The sequence below is a fragment of the Heterocephalus glaber genome, unplaced genomic scaffold (assembly GCF_053883595.1).
Source record: "Heterocephalus glaber isolate CG9 unplaced genomic scaffold, H.glaber_assembly_v1.0 deba00001760, whole genome shotgun sequence".
Lineage (NCBI taxonomy): Eukaryota > Metazoa > Chordata > Mammalia > Rodentia > Bathyergidae > Heterocephalus > Heterocephalus glaber.
Window position 1 is genome coordinate 6486365 of NW_028258457.1, and position 25804 is coordinate 6512168.

The 25804-nt window shown below is 49.7% G+C and overlaps 1 protein-coding gene across 2 annotated transcripts in view; it reads left to right on the plus strand.

Annotated features, from left to right (window-relative positions):
- Positions 1 to 24903, plus strand: part of Safb (scaffold attachment factor B) — a 30749-nt gene extending 5846 nt beyond the window's left edge. The window contains exons 3-21 of one of the 2 annotated variants that reach the window (XM_004865687.4): positions 4664 to 4728; positions 4816 to 5022; positions 8119 to 8181; positions 11147 to 11174; positions 12101 to 12656; positions 13077 to 13126; positions 13897 to 13991; positions 15595 to 15744; positions 15820 to 15902; positions 16106 to 16242; positions 16409 to 16497; positions 18784 to 18890; positions 21637 to 21927; positions 22442 to 22579; positions 22696 to 22738; positions 23757 to 23872; positions 24090 to 24190; positions 24439 to 24505; positions 24611 to 24903. In XM_004865687.4, the coding sequence (XP_004865744.3) occupies positions 4664 to 4728; positions 4816 to 5022; positions 8119 to 8181; positions 11147 to 11174; positions 12101 to 12656; positions 13077 to 13126; positions 13897 to 13991; positions 15595 to 15744; positions 15820 to 15902; positions 16106 to 16242; positions 16409 to 16497; positions 18784 to 18890; positions 21637 to 21927; positions 22442 to 22579; positions 22696 to 22738; positions 23757 to 23872; positions 24090 to 24190; positions 24439 to 24505; positions 24611 to 24740 (2516 nt within the window). In that variant the 3' untranslated portion in view covers positions 24741 to 24903. Of the gene's footprint in view, positions 1 to 4663; positions 4729 to 4815; positions 5023 to 8118; positions 8182 to 11146; positions 11175 to 12100; positions 12657 to 13076; positions 13127 to 13896; positions 13992 to 15594; positions 15745 to 15819; positions 15903 to 16105; positions 16243 to 16408; positions 16498 to 18783; positions 18891 to 21636; positions 21928 to 22441; positions 22580 to 22695; positions 22739 to 23756; positions 23873 to 24083; positions 24191 to 24438; positions 24506 to 24610 lie in introns of both variants that reach the window. The other variant, XM_004865686.4, reaches the window with a different exon arrangement.
- The last annotated feature ends 901 nt before the right edge of the window (positions 24904 to 25804 follow it).

Genomic DNA, 25804 nt, shown 5'->3' on the forward strand with positions numbered 1-25804 from the left:
ACTGAATTATTTTTTGAGTACCTCATTAGGTTCTTATCAACATTTTAATTGAAAATAGAGTGATGTGTTTAATGAATGAACTCGTTTAAAATTCTAGAAAGCATAGCTCAAGAAATCTCAGCACCCCTCACTACATTATAGTTTTACATCCATAATGTTTTTAGCAGAATCTTAAAATAATTATCAGCAAAGTAAATTTCTTTGTAGTGGTATTATCACAAACACAATTTAATAGACTGTTTTGCAGTGTTTGAAAATGTAGCTTGGAGACGCAAAGTCAGCTTTTTAAGTATTACTTAATCCTGTGCATTTTGGTTGTTTTGGTGTAACATTTTCGTATTTACAGAACAGTTGTGAGATTAGTGTAAGGAATTCTTGTGTATTCTTCACCCAGATTCACTAAATGTTAACATTTTACTACCTTTGCTTCTTCCTTCACCCTTTTTCCCTAAACTCTGGTTGGTTGGTTGGTTGGTTATTTTTTTGGTTTTGTGAGACAGGGTCTTCCAAGCTGGCCTTGAACTAACCTGCACCCCTGCCTCGGCCTCCAAATGCTGGGATCATAGGTGTGGACCATCACACAGGGCTTTCCTGAACTGGTAACAAATTGCAAGGCATGTGCCTGTTACAGAATTTCCTAAAGGTGAAAGAACTTTATATAATCATAGCTTCCAAAATGAAGAAATTGACAGTGAACTGGGTGTGGCTCAGAGGTGGAGTGCTTTCCTAGCATGCAGAAGCTGAATTTCATATCCAGCAATGCAAAAAAAGAAGAAACTCCACTAGCAGTGCTCTATGCTTCTCAGTATCCTTTTGGGGACGCATGCAGTTGTCATTTTGAGCCATTTCTGGCCACATGAAGTGACCAAAGTGCTGGTGGTCACCTTCCCTGCTGATGAATTTAGGTGCTCCCCTTTCTGACTTGTGGGGAGGATAGTGAGATTGTACATATCTAGTCTGTCTCCACAGGTGCAGAATCCACTGATTTTGTGATAACCTGTCAGATGGTGATTTTCTCCTTTCATTTTTCCTTCTGTGCCAAATTTGGTTTTCTGCCTTAAGGAGTAACTTACTCTTCTCCCCACTTATTAGTGTAAACTCAGACATCTCTATTTTATTTGATAGATGATAAGCCTTTATTCTAATTATGATATGCTAGTTGTTCCAGTGGAAGCCCCATCAGATGGGCTCCTGTATTTCTTCCAAATGTCATTCCTTGAGTGCTCCTATATTTCTGTACTTTCTGGCACAAGAGAGTACTCCAGTGTCACCTATCCTGTTCCATCCCCAGAAACAGGTGTCCTGGTTCCTCATGAACAATGGTGTGAGAAACCAAGGTCTGGATGTGGAGGTGTGCTCTTAGCTACTGGGATCTTCACTCCTCAGCTAGGCCTGTGGTTGTGGAGTCTCCTAGGCTGAATGGTAAAGCAGTCTGAAGCCAGAGTCTTAAACATGAAAAGGTCACTGGCCTGGTGGGACTCACTTGTAATTCTAGCCCTCTGAGAGGCCGAGGCAGGAGAATTGTAAGTTTGAGTCCAGGCAGGGCAACTTAATGGCTTAGCAAGACCCTTTCCTTAAAAAAAAAAACCTGGGGCCGGGGATTTAGCTCAGTGGTTTCGCTGCCTGCTGTGCAAGCGCAAGGACCCAAGTTCGATCCCCGGTGGGGAAAAAAAAAAAAAAAAGATTGACCTATTAGAAAGGATTTTATAGTAAATAATGTTGAAACAGTTGGTTTGCTGGTGCTGGGGAAAAGGTCTAGTCTCAGATCTTTGCATGCAAAATAGACATTCCAGCTAGGGAAGAGAAGTTCTAAAGAGCCAGAAAGAAAAGTTATTAAAAAAAAAAAAAAATATATATATATATATATATATGTGCACATATCTACATACATAAAAGTTTTTAAATCCTATATTAACAAAAGACAATAGCCAGTTGTAGTGGTGCACGTCTAGTCCCAACACTTAGGAGGCTGAGACAGGAGGATCTCAGAGTTCAAGGCCAGCCTGGCCTACAGAGTGAAACCCTGTCTCCAAAAAAAATAAAAAAGAGTAAGTAAGATACATAGCAGTGGGAGAAGATATTATATAGTGTAAAACAGGCAAACGTGTTTAATAGTATTTTCTACAAATTTATAAGGACAATGAACTCAAGAAAAGAGCTTAGACTGGTGATGGCAAACCTCTTAGAGCTTTCAGTGATACAATAGCCCACTGTGGAACTCATGCCGTAGGTTCACCACCACTGGTTTAGACTGAACAGGGAGCCCACAGATAAGGAAGAAGCAAGCATAGCTTAAATACATATATTCCCCCTACTATGTATTAATAGAAGAAAACAAGGTAATAGTCAAACCATTTTTGCTTCAACTGGCAAAAATTTTCACAGTTCCTAATATCCAACATTGGTAAAGATGTAGGGAAATATAGCTGTTGATAGTAAATTAATGAGAAGGTAGCTAAACTGGGGAGTATCCATTTTATAGTATGTAAAATGTTCCAAAGCCTGCTGTTTATTGAGTAATGAAAACAAGTTGTGAAACTGGGCATGGTGCTGCACACTTATAGTCCCAGCATTCGGGAGGCTGAGGCAGGAGAATCGCCCTGAGTTCAAAGCCAACCAGAACTACATAGCAAGACCCTGTCTTAGGAAACAAAAACAAAAAGTTGCAGAATGTACTGACACTGTGACTTCATTTGTAGGACAAGCTTATTTCTGTGTATGAGTGGTTACCTCTTGAGAGGACTGTGGGGAAAAGGCAAACTAGCTTTTTACTTTATATAAAGGTGAATTTTACCTAATTGCATGAGCGTATTTGTATGAAGAAGATTGGCTCTAAGGGCCAGGGTGTAATTTAGTAGTAGAGTGAGGCTAGCATGCTCAGGGACCTGAGTTGCATCCCCAATGCTGCAGGGGAAAAGTGAGAATGATTCTGTACCTGCCTCTCTTAAGGGGGGAGGAGGGCAAGTTTGGGGTAATCGACTTAAAGTTTTCCTAGTAACCAGGGTACAACTGGACAAAAACCAGTGTATATGTTGTGGGATTATAGCAATCTCATCACCTGTGATTATCTGGTAGAAATGCTTCTGGTGCATCTTCCTCCCGTGTTTACAAAGACCAGTGAGTTGAGTTCCAAATGTTTTTTGAAGCTCAGCATTTTTGCCAAAGAAATTATAAAACAAGAATGGGTGACCAGCTGACCAAGGCTGTTTGCACATAATATACTGGTATGATAGTCCTCTGGGTTTGTAAATAAAATAATTTTGAAATATAAATAGAATTAGTATATAGAAAAATCACACAGTATATACTTACTTGTCAGGAGGAAATTTTTTTCCCATTACTGAAAATAGAACCCAGGGCAAGTGCTTTGCCACTGAGCTGCATCCTCCAGCCCATCATGGGATTTGTTTTGTTTTAAACTTTCTTATAGGTAACAATTTCTTTATACAGTATAGGGCTTGTAGATCACTTCTCTGACATGCTTGATGCCGTAGAGCTGGGCCAGAAGTTTTTACATGGGCCAGAAATTTTTACATGGGCCATGAGAATAAGTGAGCATTTTTTACAGGGACACATGATCAGCGACAAAAATTCAATCAAAGCAGCAGGTCAGATAAATTGGAGTTAAAACAAGAATCCCTTTTTGGCCTGGCAAAGATGCAGAAAGATTGGGACTTTAATTCCTTGTGCTAGAACTATGTAAAGTAGAGCAACTTTCATCTGGGCTATCTTGAGGGTATGTGGAAGGTTTTTTGGTCTCCTTTTAAGTTTTAAAAATGGTGCCTTTTTTAAATGAGGGTGCTATTTCTAGAAATATGTCTTAAGATGAAAATTACCTGTTGCAAAAAATCACCATGATATTCTTCTTCATAAGCAGTGTCTTCACTAAGTAGTGCTTAGATCATTGGTGATGTATCTGTGTAATGCTGGTAAAGAATGTAGAAACTGGGATGGGGGTTTAGCTCAGTGGTTCCGCTGCCTGCCTCGAAAGCCCAGGGTCCTGAGTTCGATCCCCAGTACCAAAAGAAAAAAAGAATGTAGAAACCTGGTCACAACACATTAAGCAAAATTTGTATACAACAATAGTGCGTTGACTTCTTTCTATTTTTTCCTTTTCTTTTTGAGACAGAATCTCACTGTGTTGCCCAGGCTGGCCTTGATCTCTTGGGCTCTGCCACAATCCTGCCTTGGCCTCCCATGTAGCCAGGATAACCAGCCCGTGCCCAGTTAGTGCAGTGCCATTTTTGTAAGGAGCACAAGTGTGTCCACAGCCAAGTGCAGAAGTCAGTGTGAATACGTGATAGCCAGAAAGCTAACCCAGCACTAGAGTTCTGAATGATTTTCACTTCCTTTGCTTTGCTTGTTTGCTTTGCTTATTATTGTTTCTGTGGGGAGCATGTTATGTGTACTCTCACCAAAAAGCAGCACCTTGGTATCTGATGCTCCCCTCCCCCCAAAAAAGCCTCTTGACAAGGAGGCCAGGCCTTAAGATCTGGTTGGCCTCCGCCCCTGAGATCCATTTCCAGTACTGCCTGCTCACTCAGCCAGCCGCTAAGAGCAGGTGGAGTGGCTGCTCTTCTTTCTCCTTGAAGCAGGGGTGAGACTCTCCAGCCGTGGGTGCTGCAGTGTTTCTTTCTCATGCCTCCAATGCTTATCTCTTCAGGGCGGAAACCCGAAGAAGAGGGTGTGGAGGATAACGGGCTGGAGGAGAATTCTGGGGATGGACAGGTAAGTGCAGCCCGGCCCGTTGCAGGGGAACTTGGTGGTGGCCAGCAGCAGTCACATACATGATGGGCTCCTTTTGCTTTGTCCCAGGAGGATGTTGAGACCAGTTTGGAGAACTTGCAGGACATAGACATGATGGATATCAGTGTGTTGGATGAAGCAGAAATTGATAATGGAAGCGTTGCTGACTGTGTGGAGGAGGAGGATGCTGACAACCTTCCAGAGTCCCTGTCTGACAGTAGAGAGCTAGTTGAGGGTGAAATGAAAGACCTCCCGGAGCAGCTTCAAGAACATGCTGTAGGTAACTCGGCAGTGTCTGGAATCCACTTTGAGTGTGGCACCCACAAATACTGTGGGAGATGGATATGGTTTATAGTTGGCATGGAAGTTGTCTTTTACTGCCAGCTAACTAGAATAATAGTTAATCCATGTACGTGTAAAATTCAGATGATTCTGAAAACGCACAGGTTGAAAGTGGTCTCACAAAGTACACAGGTGACAGCATGGGATGGTGAGGACCGATGTCCAGACCCTTCCTGCTCTGGGGAGTGGTCTGTGTGGGTGGGGCGTGGATACTTAGAAAATGCTGAGATAGGAAGGGGTTGGGAGTTGATCTTTTGAGATGGGGGCTCACTTTGTTGTCCAGAGTCACTCTCAGGAATCAAGATTCTTCTGGGTCAGCCTCTTAGATAGCTGGGATTGCAGGCAAGTACTGCTGTGCCTGGCTTTGGACGTTTATCTTTCAGTTGCTGTCTTCAGAAGAATCAACCTTTAATACCAACCCTGACATGAATTTTAAAGCCTTAGTCTTTTCCTGTTAGAAACATGTCACCTTATAACAGGCATTGACTTTATGACTTGTAATCCTTTCACATCAGTACCAGATAAAGATACTTTTGTCACGCCGAGGATTTAGCTCAGTGGTTCTGCTCCCTGCCTCACAAGCGCAAGGTCCCCAGTTCAATCCCCAGTACCCCCCTGCCCCCCACAAAAGATACTGTCGTCCTCATTTTCCAGTTGATGAAATTGTGGAATAGAGAGGAAAAGAGATACTTCTATCCTGTAGTGGAATATAAGTTAAGCCAGGCTGATTCTAGAGTTCATGTGCTTAACTTATATACTGCCCTGCCTGGGTGCCATGCTTCATTTACACTAAGATGGGTGCTGTCAGGTGAGAGAGAAGCTGGGAGTTGTGTCTCTGAGGCCCGAGTGAGGGCCTCACTAAGTGTGGGTCCCCCTGCTCTGGGCCTGCTACGCCTGACACCCACACTCCAATGGTTCCTGCACATCCTCCTGCAGCTGGCTCTCTGCATCTGTAGATGAGCCAGATGTATTCGAGTGGGGAGTTACATTCTGAGCTAACTTCAGCGCTTTTCTCACTTAAATAGGGAATAGATTTCTTTTTTATCTTTGTTTGGATTCTCATTCACTGGAATGAGGAATAGCAGAAACATTTGCATAGTCGGGGGCAGTAGGCATATTTCTAATTAGCTGCTTTTTTCCTTCCTAATTGAGTCAGGGGTTCACTGTGTACCCCAGGCTGGCCTTGATCGTCCTCCCTCAGCCTCCCGAGTGCTGGGATTATAGGTGTACACCAACCGCACCTGGCAATACATTTTATAATAAGAGCTTGGAAACACCTAAGTGTCTGTCAGTAATGGTTAAATATACAAGATTTAATAGAACCAGTGTAGTTTAAAAGTTGAGAGAATTTACTCAAGATCTGCCAGTTGCTGGTACAGCCTTGGCCAAGTTCATTAAGATCTCTAGGCCTCAAATTTTGAAAATAATAGATTTAGTGAGGATCAAACGGATGGGCCTTTATCACACCCTCAGAACAGAAGTCACCAAGCTAGGCATGCACTGTGTAGGTGAAGTTTGAAGCAGCGTCACGTCCTTCTCCATTGTCATTCGCTGCTCTCGCATTTCTCTGTGTAGCAGAGATCAGTAGTTGTGTCTGAGACCCTCCTACAAAGCTTAAAATCCTTACTTTGTGACCCTTAACAGAAGTTTGCTGGCCCCTGACCTAGAGCAGTGCCCAGTATCTAGCAGGCACCATGGAGTTATTGTGAAATTTACTCTGACTAGTAATAATACAGAGCAGATCTGTGGGCCCTAGACTGACCTCCAGGGGTTGGGAACGTCATGCCACCTCCTGCAGTTGGAGAAGGAGGGAGGGCTGTGGTGCACACACACGCACAGCTCCTGGGTGTCAGTTGCTTTCATTCATTCATTCATTCATTCATTCATTCATTTATTTATTTATTTATTTATGGTACTGGGGATTGAACTCAGGACCTTGTGCTTGTGAGGCAGGCAGCAGAACCACTGAGCTAAATCCCTGGCCCAACAGTTGCTTTCAGTGTGTGAGCCTTCATTGTACCATTTGAGGTCTTGATCATGGGCACATCTTTCCCACCCAAGCAAAGGCGATGAAGAAGATACATGTCTCACAACTGTCCCCACTAAACTCAGGCAAACATCATGGACTTTAGGCAGACACCCAGAACAACTCTTGAGGCACAGAGCATCCCTGTCCTGTGCTAGGGGATCCTTGGCTTAAGGGAGTAGAACCCCCACCCCCAGAAGAGACGCACTGTGTGTCCAGTCCCCCTTCCCCTGCAGGCGGAGTGTAGACAGGTCACCTGGGCTCCTGCTCTGGGCTTTGGAAGCTGATGTTGGGAGGCAGGGCTGTCCAAGATGCATCGGGGCCGCGGTCCTGGCATCAGTAGCATCCTGTCTTGGGCATGTAGTGGTCAGAGGCTCCACGTTGCAGAGGGGTTATGGACTGTTTCTGGAAGGACAGCCTCCAAGGGCTCCGCTCCACCCAGAGAGTCTGCATCCTGCCCAGTCTGAGTCTCTAATACAGGCTATTTTCTTTTTCCTTTTCCTTTTTTTGGTATTGGGGTTCAAACTCAGGACCTTGCACTTGTGAGGCAGGTGTGGTACCACTGAGCTAAATCCCTGGCCCCAGGCTGTTCTCTGCTTGGGTTTTCATCTTAAACCCACACTTGTACTGCTTCAGTGGATTTCCTAGTCTGGAAATGGACTTTTGCATGTAATATTTCTTTACTCTCGCTGGAATCTTACAATGATTTTTTTTTTTTTTTTGGTTTGTTTGTTGGTTTTCGTTTGGGGTCTCCCCCCAATAAAGACAGGGTCTCATTAAGTTGGCCATGGTGACCTCAAATTTGGTGATCCTCCTCTCCTGCCTTAGCTTCCCAAATAGCTAGGATCACAGGGATGTGCTCCCACGCCTGGCTCTATAATGCTATTTTAACTCCTGTGCAGTGTTATTTTGTTATATGATCTTCTTGGCTGGTACTTTTCATTGTACAGATGTGAGTTTTGTTGCCTTATTGTTGGTTTATGTGTTCACTATTTGTTTCACAGGTAGATGACAAAGAAACTATAAACAATTTAGATACTTCATCATCTGACTTCACTATATTACAGGTAAATTGTTATATATCTCAATTTTGGAATCAAAGATTAGACCACAGTTTCTGGAAACCACTTCTGACCCTGCATGACAGTCCTGCTAGCCGTCATTGCAAGGTTTGTTCATTGGTCAGGCCCTTCAGGGGCTTGTTCTCTACTCTACCCCAGTGCTGCATCTCAGTTGCCAAGGGCTTATCTCCAGCTTACCTGGCGCTCTCAAAGCAGTGTACTAGTGGACTAAGAGTGTATTTGGTGACACTGGTCACAGGTTGAATATCCCTTACCCTGCATACTTTGGACAAGAAGTATTTTTGGTTTTCAGGTTTTTTTCAGAGTTTGAACTGTTTGCTCACACATAATGAGATGCCTTGGGGATGGGACCCAAGTTTGAATACAGAATTTAAGTTTCACGTATACCTTATGCACGTTAGCCTGAAGATCATTTTATGATGCACTGTTTTTAGTGTGCCTGGGTCTCAACCACAACCTGTTGCAGGAGGTCATCCAAGTCCGTGCTCAGAACTTTTCTGATTTTGGGCCTTTTCAGATGAGGGATGCTTGGCTTGTGACTTTATTACTGGGAGGGGCATCTGGATGGCAACCCCCTGCAGAGTGACTGCCCCTGCCCGGAAAGACATGCAGGACACAAAGGTTGTGTGAGGGGTGGGTCCGGGGGCAGGGGCCACAGCAGGGACAAGTGAATCTCCAGGTTCTGCTCCTGTCTTTAGGGTGCTTTTCTCTGAGAAGCTGCCCAGGTTTCTTTTTCTTTTTCTTTTTTTTTTTTGGTACCGGAAGTCGAACTCAGGGCATCGTACTTGCCAGGCAGGCACTGTGCCACTGAGCTACATCTCCAGCCCTCAGGTTTCTTTTTCATGAGTATCATCACTATCTGTGTAAATACTAAATCTTAGAACAAATCAGAGGAGACCTAACAGGATTTTCATGACCTTGAGTCTTGGGTTTCCTCTTAATATTTTTGCAAGCCTACAGAGATGTAAATTTTAGGGATATGCTTACCTGGTTGCTGTTTAGCTTTTGAACAGTTTTTTGTTGTGAGAAAATGAAAGTACAGGCAGCCTTTGCCCCTCCTGCCCCTTAATTGTTGCTTATGTTGTTTAATTAGAAGTCATCTTTCAGGGCCGGGGATTTAGCTCAGTGGTTCCGGCGCCTGCCTCGCAAGCGCAAGGTCCTGAGTTCGATCCCTGGTACCAAAAAAAAAAAAAAAGTCATCTTTCAGATGAGCTCTCCATTTGCTCCCATCGAGCAGGGGCAAGGGAGGTGCTGAGAAGCCAGAGCTCCAGCCTCAAGGAAACTGGGTGCAGCCAGCTGGCCCTCAGAGCTGATGTCTCCAGCTGCAAAGTGACGCAGCCATTCCTGATCAGAGAGGAGAGGAGGAGCTGGATCTTGTCACTCTCTAGTGTCTTTCTAGGTCAAAGACGCCCAAGTTAACATGGAAAACATGTGGCCCCTCCCAGAGGCAGATAGGAGTAGATTTGCTTCTCTCTGAAGGGAGTAAAGGGGGGGAATAATTGTTTTGCTGAGATCATTTGCTTCAGTCATAGTCTTTTTTTTTGAGACAAGGTCTCGCTTTTGTAGTTCAGGGTGCCCTCAAACTGATGGCATCCTCTTGGCTCAGCTTCCTGAGTGCTGGTATTACAGGCTTGCACTGCCATGCCCAGCTCAATCATAGTCTTAATCCCAGTGTGAGGTAGGTTATGGGAGGGAGGAGCAGAGTGACAATAAATCAAACCACAAGGAAATGACCCGTTTCCTATGATGCCCCGGAATAGGATAGTTCCCAGTGGAAGGAACAGACTACTCATAGGCATTGTTAATGTGTGGGCTGCTATATCAGCTACCAAGGCACACAAGTGAAAAATGTGTACAAATGTGAAGTACACAGCATTGGGCTTGAGGGGTTAGGAGCACAGATGGAGTCAAGTGGCCTTCAGCCTGTTATCCATGTGCTGTGTGTCCTTGAGAAAGTTACTCAATTACTCTGGGTCACAGTGTCCTCATCCGCAAAAGGTTGGATGGTATGGTAGCACCCCTCTTGGGCTGCCCGATGACGAATACATGTGTACCCAAGGTTCTTAGCTCTGCACCTGGCTGGAGTTCCAGGCAGTGTTCCTTGTGTGCACAGGGCATGTGGGGCCTTTCAGGGGGATCAGCTGGAGTTGAGGTTAAGAGAGCCGGCTGTTGGGGAGACCATTCTTTTTTTTTTTTTTTTTTGGTACCGGGGATCGAACTCGGGTCTTTGCGCTTACGTGGCAGGCGGCGAAACCACTGAGCTAAATCCCCGGCCCCATGGGGAGACCATTCTTAATGAACCGCTGGAGGTGGCCCGAGGAGCCCTCTCATAGCATGGCACTCACGCCAGACGTCTGGTAGGCAGGAGTGAGCTGCAAGGGCTGGGAGACAGGGCTTCTTGGGACCACCTGGGTGATAGGTGGACCTGGCCCAGCAGGCACATGATCGGAACAGGGTGGAGGTGAACAGGGGAGCATTCCAGGGCCTTAGCTGCCCTGTGGTAGGCCTGGTGCCATGAGGTAAAGTAGGAACGGGCATGAAACCACCTGTGCCTGCTGTCCCCAGTGCTTGGAATTTTTGGAGTTGGCGCTAGGTTAGCAGAGACAGGGTGATTGCCGGAAGGTGGTAGGCATTCAGTGAGGCACTCAGCAGAATGGTGACGGCACTGCCGGCCCAGCTTGAAAGTTCATCTAGAATGACAGGTGGGCAGGGGACTGCCCCTCCCTGTGACAGCCAAGACCTTTCCAGGCTTTGCAAGAGCCACACGAGGGGAGCCAGGTCCCCTTGAGAGGAGACCGGCATGTGGGGCCGGGGCCATGGGTCCTGCACCTGTTCACGGGGTGAGCTTCCAGTCTTGTAAAGTCGCCCTTCTTGCATGGGAGAGCCACAGTGGTGATGAAGCCAAGGTTTCCTCTGCCTGGCACAGTCTTACTTCTGTCTTTTGTTGCAGGAGATTGAAGAGCCATCTCTGGAGCCAGGTACTGTTCAATGAAAAACTTACCAGCGGGGGTTTGGAACCGTCCTAGTTTTCCACCTTCTCTAATTTAAAGTCTTTAATTTAAAAAAGTTACCGTACTATAGTGTACGTTGTTCTAAAGGTTTACAATCCAGAACATAACCAGGATCATAGAGATTGGAAACCCAGCCATATCACCAGATCTGTGAAAGTGGCGAACCTCTCATTTTATAAAATATATTGGTGAAATGAAACAGGCTCAGGCCTTTTTAAACAGAAATGCATTTAAACATAGTGGAAAGAGTGGGCACGCTCTCCAGAACTCCGGCCCTGCACCCCACGAAACAGATCTTGTGATATCGGGCAGTACCTTGACTGTGTGGTGTTTGGTGTAGGCAGTGCAGGCAGTGGTAGGGAGACCACGAAACCTTCGGACATGATGGATTCCAGAAGAGCAAAGAGCTGCTTCATGAGAACACCTCGTAAACATGTTCCCTTCTGGACTGCAAATGTCTCAGCATCCACAGAAGAGTCTGGTATTCATGTTGGACTGTCTGTTAAACGAAATTCAAAGAAATTTGGAAATTGAGCTGTTCAGTGAATGGTGATACAGTCATTCAGTTAAGCAACCCGGACTTCAGAAGCTAAATTTGGAAGAGTCATGTGTACACAGCAACAGAATGAAGATTCTCAAGAATCAGCCAGAAGGTTTTGGGGGTTAAATCTCTGGGATGCTTTTTTCTCCCCTGTAGCTAGAGGCTGGCGTAGCAGTGGTCGGAGCGCAGGTAGTGTACAGTGTAACTGTGTGTACCCGCGGGTTTTCCAATCTCTGTGTAGCTAGCGGTGCTCTTCGTGTTAGTGTGGCAGCCGTGCCAGTTCCACATTTGTGATTGCTTTATTTCCCTGGTAATTAAACCTTGTGCCATTCTATTCCTGTTAAATCCGTAGAAAATGAGAAAATACTCGACATTTTGGGGGAAACTTGTAAATCTGAGCCAGTAAAAGAAGAAGGTTCCGAGCTGGAGCAGCCATTTGCACAGGATACAAGTAGCGTGGGGCCAGACAGGAAGCTGGCGGAGGAAGAGGACCTTTTTGGCAGCGCCCACCCGGAAGAGGAAGAGGAGGAAGAGCAGGAGGAAGAGGAAGAAGAGGAGGAGGAGGAGGGAGATTTAGATTTGGCCAGCGAGTCAACGCGCGCTCAGTGGAGCGAGGCAGACACCCTGTTAGCGGTAGTGAAAAGGGAGCCCGTGGAGCAGACAGGCGAAGGCGCGAGGACGGACTGTGAGCCTGTAGGGCTAGAGAAGCCAGTTGAGCAGAGTAGCGCGGCCTCCGAGCTGCCGGAGGCCTCTAGCCAGGAGCTGGCAGAAGCGCCCACGGAAGCCCCGAGCCCGGAGCCCCGAGATAGCAAGGAAGACGTGAAGAAGTTTGAGTTTGACGCTTGTAATGAAGTCCCTCCGGCTCCTAAAGAGTCCTCAACCAGTGAGGGCGCTGATCAGAAAATGAGGTTTGTTGTTTCTCAGTTTTAGACCAGACGCTATCTCCTTTTCATTGGTCATTTATGACACACATAAGCTGTTTTTCTGCAATTGGCCAGCCAGACTGCTGAAATTGTAGTTTTACTTCCAAACAATGTTTTATTTCTCTTTGTTTATTTTAGACTGATTACGTGATCTTTTTTCTTTTCTCAACCTATCATGGTTGTTTTCTTTAATTCTGTCTAATTATCTTTAGCCCAGCAGAATTAATTAACTCCTGTGGGTCTGAAATCTTATGGTTAGGTCAGATTTCCAATACACGTTTGTCGGGGTATCATTTTTTCAGAGCTAAATTTCGGGTAGGTATGCAACCTCAGCACGTATTTTATAATTTTGAGTTTGTTTCTCGATATTGCTGCCCCTGGAGTGACACTATCTTTTGTCTTTAGTTCTGTCGAAGATGACTCGGACTCTAAAAGGCTTTCCCGAGAGGAGAAGGGTAGGTCACCCGACAGCCCCAGTCCCTTGGAGTATGTTGGGTTGAGGCGGCACCCGAATATTGAATACTAGTTCCCCACATCTGGCATTTCCCACCTAGGTCTACCTGAGTCTTTCAGAAAGTCTTTCCCATTCTCCACTGTTGGCTCCACAGCTCCTGGATTGTAGCAGCAGACTACTTCCTAAGGGCTGATGCTGTGCCCTGATGCAGACCCTGGCTTTTTCTAGAGTGTTCTTAGTTCTTAGTTCCTTGATCCTCTAGCCCTCTAATATAAGTAATTATATTAGATCCAGGTCATACTGGACTCTTTCTAAAAAGGCTGTAAGTACGGAATAGAAACAACTAGAAATGACAGGAACATCTTCACGCTGGCGTTGGCTACTTCATGTTAAAGAGCCACCTTTAGCTGAGACTCACTCAGTGGTGAGCAGTTGCTTAACGTGTGAGGCCCTGGGTTCAACCTCCAGCCACACCCCGCACACATGCAGAAGAAAAAGCCACCTCAGTGTGTGGCCCAGCCAGCCACTAGGTCACTTTTTAAGGAGGCCTCATGCAGTGTCCCCAGCTGGGCTCCCCATTGAAGTGAGTGTTTCAGGCCACGCTGTCAGGCAGTGGACAGGGAGCACAGCAGGCCCAGCCACCAATCCAGCTGGCTTTGGGTGCTGCTGCCGTCTGGGAGCAAGGAGGGACTGTATTGTGGTTTGGAACAGCTTAGGAACTCGGGACCTTGTGGGTGTTGTGCTTTTGATCAGAACTTTCTTTTGAAATAGGTCGTAGCAGTTGTAGTAGAAATTTCTGGGTTAGTGGACTTTCTTCTACGACCAGAGCTACAGATTTGAAGACTCTTTTCAGCAAGTATGGGAAGGTAAGAGCCAGGGCCCCTTGGAACAGGAGGGATCACTACATACACCCTGTTGTGCAGCCTGCCCTTGGCACGCGATCACTGAGCCTTGGGCAATGCTCAGTGGCCTTGGGGCTTCCTCTGGTGTTGCTGTGCTCCACTCAGCCACGCCCTGGCCCACAGATGCCGCTCCGCCACCCCTTCACACATACATACACCTGCCGGCCACCAGGAGCAGGAGTGCAGCCTATGGGAGACAGTAGTGATTGGGGAAATGCCACGTGATGCTGAATTGTAGCACTCCAGAGCAGAGGCCAAGGTGGCCCTGCCTGTGGATGTGTCACAGCCCTTCTCCGAACCCCACCTCTAGCTGGTGACGTGTGGAGTGGCTGCTTCTGTGGCCGAGTAGAGGCAGATCGGACCCCTGCTGCACCTGTGCACCTGCCGTCCCCTGTGGGTTGAGGCTTCTGTTGGGAGTTCTCTTCCTCACTTTCTCACACTCTCACCTCAGTCCATTGTGCTTCCTGGTCTCACTTAGGCATTCTGGACTCCTCGTCTCTCAGGGCAGTTTCAGGGGAGCAGAAGTGAACTTTAGCACAGACGCTTAGCCCTACTGAGGGGTTGGTGTGTCAGAGAGAGCACCAGTACTACGCACGCTGATTATTTATGTGGAAGGGCTGACAGGAGGAAAATAGCTGGGCAAAGTGCTGCATGCCTGTCTTCCCAACTACGCTGGGGCAGAGGCAGGAGGATTGCAAGTTCAAGACCAATGTGGGCAACTCAGACTGTAAGAATGAGGGGTTGAGGTGTAGTTCAGTACAAAGGCCTTGAGTTCAGTCTATCGGAGTGCGCGCGCACACACAGCCCCCAGTGTAGCGTGGTTATAAAGACAGGTACCAGCTACCCAGAGGAGGACAGGGCTAGGTGCACTGCTCCCCATACACTCACAGTGGTCCCTGGGAGGGCAGTGCCGTCAGAGGAAAGGGTCTAGTTGGCGCCTACTGAGCCTGGAGTGCATCACAGCCTTCCATGGGCCTAAGATTCCATGTGGAATCCTGAATGTGGTTGCTGGCAGTGGCCTCTGACACCCATGGGACTGTTCTGAGCCATGGTATCTTGCCATGAAAGGCAGGTGTCACTTGAGCCTGCCAGAGCTGTTGAGAGAACCAGTCCGCACGTGAGAACATGGCCATAGTGTCTGAAACAGCCCTGAATCATGTTGCGAGTGGTCGGGAGCCTGACATGTGGGATGTGGCTCTCTGGGGTGCTTTGGGTTGCACACTGCTCACTCGTATAGCACAGCTGGGTGTCATGTTTCCTACCTGTACAGCACATGACAGAAGGGGCAGAACTTGGTGTTGTCTCGCTTTCCTTCTGCCCCTCAGTCCCCTGGGGGAACCTAGAGGAGGGGCTGAAGAGGGAGGAGCAACAATGAGACTACTGTTTGCTCTCCCAGGCCACTTGTGGCACTGGTCAGGCACTTGGGGATGTGGTGTCCCACTAGCCCCCGTCCCGGGCCGGCACACTGCCTGGGCCTTCTCCCATACCTGTGATGCCCTGTCCCAGGGGTAATGGCTCCGAAGCCCTTCCTGCACCTCGAGTTTAGTAGTTTGTGCCTCTCCTTCAGGTGGTGGGCGCCAAGGTTGTGACAAATGCCCGGAGTCCTGGAGCTCGCTGTTACGGCTTTGTCACCATGTCCACAGCCGAAGAAGCAACGAAATGCATCAACCACCTGCACAAGACGGAGCTGCATGGAAAGATGATCTCTGTGGAAAAAGTGGGTGTCAGGGCTCCCTTGGGTACAGCTGGGTGGGGACGGGCGGTGGCACTTGCACTGGACTCTCTCCTTTAGGCGAAAAATGAACCAGCCAGCAAGAAAACCTCTGAAAAGAGGGACAGCGAGGGCAAGAAGGAGAAGTCAAGCACTAGTGACAGGTACTTCTTTCCCGGTGAGAGGCCTTTGTCACCTGTGTGCGAGCTGGGAGGCTGTTGGTTTCCTTTCCTTTGGTTGGAAGGCTGTGCCCCTGGTAGTGGGAGGTGATTTCCTTACTCTGTCACTTGGCGCTCATACTGAGGGTCTAGACGGGACTGGTCCAAATCCCTGCTGTGACACTCTTGGGGATCCATGGCTGTCACAGATCCGCGAACCTCAAGAGGGACGATAAATCTGACAGAAAAGACGACAGCAAAAAGGGTGAAGATGCAAGTGGAGAAAAGAGTAAAGACCCAGATGAGAAGCTGGGCTCCTCGGAGCGATCTCGAGCCACAAAGTCAGGTAGCCGGGCATCCCCCGCACAGGAGGTCTTGTCTTGTTTCCTGTCCCCAGCCAGCGCGGTGTGTTAATTTGTTCTCATCAGGTGACAACACAAAACCAGTTCCTTTGCGCAACATTGGGAGTGCGTTCTCATCCCGGGCCTGTTTCACTTTTTTTCTTCCTGTAGGAAGTCGAGGCACTGAGCGGATTGTGGTGATGGACAAATCGAAGGGTGTGCCTGTTATCAGTGTGAAGACATCTGGATCCAAAGAGAGAGTGAGTGTTGTTTCCTAATTAAGGTGTTGAGTGTATTTTATGGGGTTTTTGTGTATCTTTAAGGGATCCTTAAGCTGAATTAGAGAAAAGCTCTCACCTTTTACAAAAATATACATATCTTAAACTTTAAAAAAAGAAAGAAACAAGATGTGCTGATACATGCCTCATGTCCCAGCTACTCAGGAGGCTGAGGCAGGAGGATCGCTTAAGCCCAGGAGTTCAAGACCATCCAGACTCTCTTAAAGGGGTTGGGGGCAAGGATGCATATATATGAACAAAGAATCCAGGCACAATAGTACACAGTACACAGTAGTACAGGGGGATCCCAAGTAGTATCAAAAGTCCTGTCCCAGCCTTGAGCAAAACAATTTAAAAGGACTGGGGATGGAGCTCAATGCAGAAGCCCCTGGGTTTGATTTCTAGTAACATCAAAAGAGAAATTGTAAAGCTTTTCTTTGTATTTGATTTTGTGGTAATGTCAGTTGGTGCTATTTCTTTACTTTCTAAAGCTAACTTTCAAGGACAAATGAGAGCAGCTGCTTGCTGCGATCTCCACAGCTCTTTCCTTGTGCAATACAAGCTGCCCACACAGCCACCTGTGCCGGCCCACCCCATCTCCACACAGCTGCTTGGAGCCTCTGCCTCCCTCTCACATTTTGACAGCCTCTCTGCCTTGATCAGGCGTGTCCCAGACCACCCCACACTCAGCGAATCACTGGGGGTCCAGTAGACGTCAGGTGGAGGAGCACTAGGGCTGGGGATACTGCTGGCTGCCTTGTGACTGCCACTCCATACAGCAGTGCCAGTGGGCACAGCAGCACAGGGGGCTTGAGAAGCCTGTCGAGCTTCAGCACCCAGGCCTCAAGAAGAAAGCAGGTGTTCAGCCTAAATGACCACTCACACTTGCAGGGAGTCACCTGTTTGTCACCCTTATAGCTAGCTGTCACCTGAGACACTGAGCCCAGCACTGCCTTGCTCACAGCCTGAGGCTGCCAGGCCTCCTGCATGTGGCTCACAGCAGTGCAAACCCACTTTTCTGTCAGGCGTGCTGTCAGGTGCATTCAGTGTGTGTGCCGATACATTACTGCATTGGAGCCTTTTCCCTTATTTTGTAGTGCAAAAATATGAATTCTGCGGCCGGGGATGTAGGTCAGTGGCACAGGGCCTGCCTGGCAAAGTGCAAGGTCCTGAGTTCGATCCCTGGTACCAAAAAAAAAAAAAAAGAGCGAAAAATATGAATTCTAGGGCTGGAATGGGGAGCTCTCATAAAAATGTAGTCACTGGTGAGAAATTGTTAAACATGACAAGTGGCTACATTTGAGAATCTGTTGAATACTACGAAGGAAAGAACAAAATTAAGGAATGTATTTTGGATGGCAAAGACAAAGCATAAAAGTAAATTGATCTTATGAAAAGTTTTTAGGGGAAATACTCATTTCCATTTTGATCCTGTTGACATACTTGATCCTATTTTATTCTTGTTTATTTTTATTTATTTGGTTTGGTACCGGGGATTGAACTAGGGACCTTGGCGCTTTTGAGGCAGACACCAGAACAACTGAACTAAATCCCTAGCCCCTTATTTGATCCTATTTTAGCCTTAAAGGTCAATGGACATCTGTGACTTTCAGCTGTGAAACATGAGGCTTGTTGGTTGGTTTGTTTATGGTACTGAGCATTGAACATAGGTCCTTCTCACTGAGCTACATCCACAGCCCGCGTTTTATTTCTTGAGACAGGGTCTGGCTGATTTGTCGAGGCTTGGCTCACATTTGTGATACCCCTGACTCAGCCTCTTAGAGTGCTGAGATTACAGGGATGCACACCACACTGGGATACGTGGTTTCTCCAGAGAGAGAACACTTCATTGTCCAGTTGTTTCATTAACCATCCTGTAGGGCTGGGGATTTAGCCCAGCAGCCCCACGCCTGCTTTGCAAGCCAAGGTCCTGAGTTCGATCCCCAGTACCAAAAAGAAAAATTAATCATCCTGTAAACCAGGTGTGTTGGCACACATCTGTAATCTCAGCACTCTAGAAGGCTGAGGCAGGAAAGTTGCCAATTTAGCAATTTAGTAAAACTGTCTCAGCAGAAAAAAACTTAAAAAAAAAAAAAAGGTGTGAACTGTAGCTCAGTGCAGAGGCCCTGGGTTCAGTCGTCAGTGCCACACAAGCACACAGGAAGATTGATCATCTTGTGGGACCTCACATTCGATGCTAAGATGGACATGCCTGTTCTGTTCACTGTCATTTCCACTTGAACTTTTCTGTGTTCTTTGATGAACTAGGCCTCCAAAAGCCAGGATCGCAAATCAGCCAGCAGAGAGAAGCGGTCCGTTGTATCCTTTGATAAGGTCAAAGAGCCTCGGAAGTCAAGAGACTCGGAGTCCCGTAGGTGAGTCGGGATCCCGAAACACTCACTGCTTTGGTTGTGTCCCTAGACTGGTTGTCGCTGTGTCCTGTGAGGGCTCAGTCCCTGTGGGTCGAGCGTCCCCTTAGCCTCGTGGTCCTTTGGCTCTCGCTTCACAGGCCTGTTGTGTTTGGCCTTCATCCCTGGGTCTTTGCAGGTGATGTCATTTAGATGGGCCCTTCTCTCCCCTCAGATTATCAGGGTAGCAGAGGCGGGAGGCGGGGTTTCTTCCTGGTGCAGCAGAGGAAGCCAGCACACAGTACCAAGGTGCTGGGCAGAGGGGAGCAGAAGCAGCCAGCCCCAAAGAGCACCCCGAGTCCTCCTGTAAATAAGCCAAAAAGCATGTCATAATTGTGAAAAACTGAACAATTATTGGTCACTTTAGGCCTCAGTTAATCTTTCCTATCCAGAAGCAATTTGTTTTTCTTTTCTTTTTATGAGACAGGGTCTCACTGTGAAGTCTAGGCTGGCCTTGCACTCACTAAATAGCCCAAGCTGGCCTTGAATTCAAGCAATCCTCCTGCCTCGCCCTCCAGAGTGCTGGGATTACAGCTGTGTGTCACCACACCTGGCTTCAGGAGCAGTTTTTAAAGCATATTTTAAAAAAATAAGAATTAGTAGTTTAAAAAATTAAAAGGCCAGGGATGTAGCTCAGTGGTGCCAAGCCTGCCTGGTAAGCACAAGGTCCTGAGTTCCATTTCCAGTACCAGGAAAGAAGAAAAAGAATTAAAAGCTAGCAGATTAAGAGTGGGAAAGGACGCTGGAGCAGGAGAGTCTCTGATAACCCCACACGGGACTGGTGGCTATAGAGGAAGGAGCAGCAGCAGCTTGCTTTGGCTTTGAGGTTAGCAGCACGGGGCCGTCATGGCATTTCCCACCAGTGGAGAAAGGAGACTCCAGGGACAGCTCAGCCCCATTCTTGTGGGCCAGGCCTCACTTGCATTGTTAGCAGACAGCATGCACCGATGACTGAACAGAAAATAAAGCCGTCAAAAAGCCAGGCATAAATAGAAATTCCATTTGACCTTGCTATAGATCTTCCCAAAAGAGAAAGAAAATCAGCGTATTACAGGGACACATGGAAACCAGTGTTTATAGCAGCACAATTTATAATAGCTAGATCTTGGAAACAGCGTATGTGCCCATCAACAGATGAACAGGTAAGGAAAATGTATACCCAGTGGAGTACTGCTCTGCCATAAAGATAAACTGGTGGCGTTGGTAGGTAAATGGATACTTGAGGCGATAGAAGTCAAAATAAGGGGCTGGGGATTTAGGTCAGTGCTTCTGCCGCCTGCTTCGCAAGCGCAAGGACCTGAGTTCGATCCCCAGTACCAAAAAAAAAAAGTCAAAATAAGCCTAAATATCGCATGGTTTCTCTTATATGAGAAACTGTGTGTGTGTCTGTGTGTGTGTGTGTGTGTGTGTATAAATAAAGAACAAAATAGAAGATACAGAAGTAGTGAGAAGTTGGAATAACTCCCCAAATTGCCTGTCTGTGGTAATTTGATTCATTTATACTATTAGTAATCTCCTAGTTCTTTGAAAAGAAAATTTTGTGCTATCATGTTGATTTCTTTGTAAGTTTTTAAAAATCTGTTTTATACTTTGAGTAACTGCTTTTAACATGACCCATAGTATATTAAGTATGGTTACCTCCTTAAAAGAGGGCGGGTAGGTGTGGTGTGGGGGTGCACTCCTGTCATCCCGGCACTCTAGGAAGCTGAGGAAGGAGGATCACAAGCTCCAGCCCAACCTGGGTGACTTGGTGACTTAGGGAGACCCTGTCTCAAAATTTAAAAAAGAGCCTGAAGATGTAGCTCAGTGTGAAGCCTCTGGATTCCATCCTCATTACCACAAGAAAAAGATCATCATGGGCCAGGGATTTAGCTCAGTTCCGCTGCATGCCTCGCAAGCACAAGGTCCTGAGTTCGATCCCTGGTACCAAAAAACAACAACAAAAAAAGATCACACTAGTTGTCCAGCATGAAAGTAAAAGTTTATGGAATGGTTTAGAAACCCTTAAAAGTTATAAAGAAGTTTACCGTTCTGTGCCATGAAAAACCATAAAGTCAGAGACATGGCAGGTGGGAAGACCGTGACTTGAGGTAATAAACAGATAGAAATGCACAGCCCAGTGGAGAAATGGACAGGTCATGGCAGAGGAGCCACAGGCCGGGGCTCGGATACAGACTTGTCCGCCTCTGTGGCCTGGGAGAGGCCCCTACGCCTGGAGGGACAGAGCTGTGTGGAGACTTGCAGGTTCCTCTCCGAGCACTGCTTCTTGGAGCGGTGTAGGAGGGTGAAGACTGCCTCGCCTGGACTGAACCGAGCTGGCCGCGGCATTCTTAAGACAAACGAAATGAGAGAGTGAGAGTGCTTCTGCTGGCATAGCTGCACCTGGGGACACGGCCAGAGACAAAGCGGTGGCCACCTGCTGCGCCTCCTGTGGCGGAGGAAAGGCGCCCGCGTCCTGCACATAGTAAAGGTGCCCAGCCCTGCCTGTGTTCCACAGCATCTCACTGAGCCTGGTGCTTTAAAGGGCAGGCGTCCCTTGCAGACTGTGTGAAGTAAGGCCCGGTTTCTCTGTTAGTATCTGGTGTCTGGAGACATGAGGCGCAGTTCACACAGAGGCCCCTGCACCTGCACCTCTGCTTCCGCAGCTCCTCCGGCCTCTAGCGTGACCCTGCTGGGGTGAGGTGCGCCTGACCCCAGTGTGCTGTCTCTCCAGGGAGCGGGAGCGCAGTGAGCGGGAGCAGCGCCTGCAGGCACAGTGGGAGCGTGAGGAGCGGGAACGGCTGGAGATTGCCCGCGAGCGGCTGGCCTTCCACCGGCACCGGCTGGAGCGCGAGCGCATGGAGCGGGAGCGGCTGGAGCGCGAGCGCATGCACGTGGAGCAGGAGCGCAGGCGTGAGCAGGAGCGCATCCACCGCGAGCGCGAAGAGCTGCGGCGCCAGCAGGAGCTGCGCTATGAGCAGGAGCGGCGGCCGGCTGTGCGGCGGCCCTACGACCTGGACAGCCGGTGAGCTCGGCCTGGCCGCCAGCCCGCACCATGTTAGCGTGTGGTCTCCTTACCAGGACAAGCCAGCACGTGCTGCTGCAGGTGGGAGCTTAGGTCCCATCTAAGCGCAGGCTCTGGGGGCGCTCAGGTGTCCAGCGCAGCAGGTGACGACACTGGGGTGGTGGTGCGTGGCCTCTCCCTGGACCGTCTCCCTGCCGTGGAGCCCTGGGCCTCCACAGACTCTGGGTGCTGGGGTCCCCACTCTGACTGACGTGAGAGACAACACAACTTGTGCCCGTCAGCTCTTGGTGGAAGAGATGATGTCCCTGAGAGCATGCCAGAAGGTGGCAGGTGTCCCACTGTGTGACTGAGCCTGCTCACTGATGCTCCCTGCCTGGGAGCCTGGTTGCTTCAGACCCAACAGTCGTGCAGCCTGAGCTCAGAATGGCTACCTTGCCCCGAGACAGGGTGGGGGCCAGGTTCACCAGCCCCCCAGAGGCAGGCTGGGAGGAAACACCTGTCCTGTCCCTTCCAGGAGGGACGATGCCTACTGGCCAGAGGCCAAGCGGGCCGCTCTGGACGAGCGCTACCACTCGGACTTCAGCCGCCAGGACCGCTTCCATGACTTTGACCACAGGGACCGGGGCCGCTACCCCAACCACTCTGTGGACAGGTTAGTCGTTTGTCCTCGAAGCTCCAGAGCCCCTGGGGCCAGCTGGTGCGTGCTGCAGAGAGTCACCGCGTGTGGCCTCTTCCTCACCTCACGTATGATTTTAACCCCTTTTTCAGGAGAGAAGGTTCAAGGTCAATGATGGGAGAACGAGAAGGGCAGGTGAGTCTGGGGTGACGTGTGGCTAGCTCCCGCCTGGTCTCGGCCGCCAGAGCAGACAGTGGTGCCAAGGCTCCCTGTGCACCGTGCTGTCTGCACCTGGGTGGCTGTTGGGGACATTCCGGGCACTGAGACTGGCCCTGTGTGGTTTAGCTGAGGTTGTGCTTATGCTCGACCCTATGTACGCATTTCCTCAGCAGAGGACCAGGCCAAGCGGCTGGTGGTAGCAGCTGGCTTCAGGGAAGGCAGGCACTGAAGAGCGAGTTATCAGGAGCCTCAGGGTCTCTTGACTGCTCATGGAGTAGGTTGCTTGGATAGGAAAACTTTGGTAAAATTTTAAATTGTTGCAAGTCCTAGTCCTAACTTCTGCTAGGTGTTTCTGCCCAGTTTTCTGCCTTAAAATTGAAGGTCGTTGACAACAGTGCGGTCTCTTCCTCCTGATTGTCTGTCTCTAAAATTGAGTTGGGCTGGGTGTGTGACGTCAGCGTGCCACGAGGACTGTCCCGGGGTGCTGTGGATCTGCGCCGCCCCCTTTCCCTCTGGCCCAGGGCTTGCACACCGCTAGGGGAGCCTTGAGCTTGGCGGTGGCTCCTCACCACCTGGGTGTCCCAGGCAACTCTGGCCTCCTTTGCTGCAGAGGCAGAGATTTGCAGCAAGTAGAGTATTGGCGGGCGGGCACGAGATTGTGAGCCTGGCCTTCGTAGCACAGCAGGTGAGAGGACGCCCCTAACCGTACACACTCGGCCCGTGAACGCCCTCCTGAGTGTTGTCTGTCGTCCGTGCCCCTCGGCACAGCTGGTCACGTGTCAGGCGAGGTCCCTGCGGTGCGAATTCTCCGCCTCGGGACCAGAGGACCTCAGCCAGGAGCTCTGGGTCCCTTTGCTCACCAGCTTGAGCTTGGCCAGATTTCAGGCCCTTGCATGCCACCAGCGCTTGTGTCTGGGTTATTGTCCTTGTTATCAGTAATGTGTGGCCCGAAAGGCTGCTGAGGCTCCTCCTCATGTGGCTCTCTAATGCCCAGCATTACCCCGAGCGCCATGGAGGACCAGAGCGCCACAGCCGGGACTCACGCGACAGCTGGGGCTATGGCTCGGACAAGAGGATGAGCGAAGGTCGGGGGCTGCCCCCTCCCCCCAGGTTTGTGTCCCTCAGCCCCTCAGACAGGGCCCAGCTCGAGGTGGTTCCTGAGCCGCATCGGGCAAGACCATTCCTGCTCCCCAGGGTACTCGGGGAGGACACAGGGTAGGGACAGGGTGCCGAGTCCATGCTCCAGACGCCCCCGTCCCCCACGTGTGTCCGGCGGACCCTGGAGTCAGACCACTCCAGATCAGAGATGTCTTTCTCCAAGGGACAGGCGAGACTGGGGGGAACATGGCCGAAGACTAGAGGACGACCGGGCATGGCAGGGCGCTGCCGACGGGGGCATGATAGACCGGGACCACAAGAGGTGGCAGGGTAAGGAAGGGGTCACTGCCCAGGCACCACCTGTCTAGGGCGAGAGCCACGGGGAGGGAGGTTGCTGCTGTGCAGTTTTGCCAGCGGCCGCTCAGGCCTTCACTGGCCACCCAAGCGGTGTGGACAGACACTCTGGAGGTCCCGGTGGTGGGGGCACTGCACCGCACGCTGAGGTGGCAGTGGCAGTTGTGAGTCCTGAGGGAGCAGAGGGACTGTGCCCCAGTGAGTGCGCCTTGTCTCTCTCGAAGGTGGAGAGAGGAGTATGTCCGGCCACTCGGGGCCTGGCCACATGATGAACCGGGGCGGCATGTCAGGGTAAGGCAGTGGTGGCCCCGGCTGCCCTGGAGGTCGGGAGGTGGGTCCCCCTTGGGGACCTGGGGGGCAGAGCTGGACAGACAGGCTGCTCGTATGTGTTCCTAGGCGCGGCAGCTTTGCTCCGGGTGGGGCGTCCCGGGGCCACGTGATCCCCCGTGGAGGGATGCAGGGCGGCTTCCGGGGACAGAGCCGGGGGAGCAGACCCAGCGACACCCGCTTCACTCGCCGCTACTGAGTTCTTCGAATCCTGTGTCCTGTCCTGTGACCACAGTATGTTCTGTTAGGAGTTCTCTAAACCGTGTACAAATAATTTTTTTTATCTGCTGCCATATTGTAGCTCAATACAATGTGAATGTTTGTTTTTGTTTTTTTGTAATAAAGGTGTTTCCGTTCACATACCCTAAAGTGCCATTTCGTTTCCACCAGCGAAAGGTGCTTAGCTAAGGATTGGGAGCCCTGGCTGTGAGCGGCGACCGTGCGGTCACGGGCAGCCACAGTGCCATGCATGGCCAGCTGTGACTCAGGGCTGCCTGGCTCCCCCCACTCTGTCTCTACAGCCCCAGGCCACTCTAGGCGCCTGGGGTGCGGGGGGGTCGCCCCACAAGTATGCGTCCTCCCACAGTGAGTCAGGCCTGTGGGTCACCGCACAGGCCTAGGAGCAGCGGCTGCTCTGGGGGTCAGGCTGTCTGCAGGCCACCGAGCACAGGGCGGGCAGTGCTGGAGAGGTCTAGGGGGTGTCCTTGTCATGACCAGCCACACCTGGCTGTCCCACCGAGTGTGGCCTTGCAGGGACACGCCTGGCACCTCCCTTGAGGCTTTGTTGCATTTGCACCTTCTCATGCCAGTCCCATTGCGTGGGCTGCGTGGCTCTTCGGTGAGACCCATGTGTGGGTCAGACCACCACTGGGGCCTGGGGTACACTCAGTGGGGAGTGGTGCCCAGCGGGACCCTGGGGACCAGGGCATCAGGCTGTGCGTGGCAGTTTTTTGCTGAGATTTAAGAGGTTTTACTGAAGTGCAACGCACTGTACTGGTGCCGTCATGTCCTTTCCTATGGACACAGTCACTTCCTCTTGGGAGGCTGTGCTCCCTCAGCCTGCTGCCCCAGTTGTGATCACTTCAGGTCTTCAGTTTGCGTTGGGGGACAGCAGCGTGACTCCCCATGCAGTGCAGTGTTGTCAGGTGTGTGCTGGCCCCTGCCAGCCCCAGAAGCCCAGCAGCACCATGAGCACCTGCCCTTCCCCTGCACCCTGCCCTGACAGGCCACTCGGCTCCCCTTGGGACAGGAAGGAAGTCACCA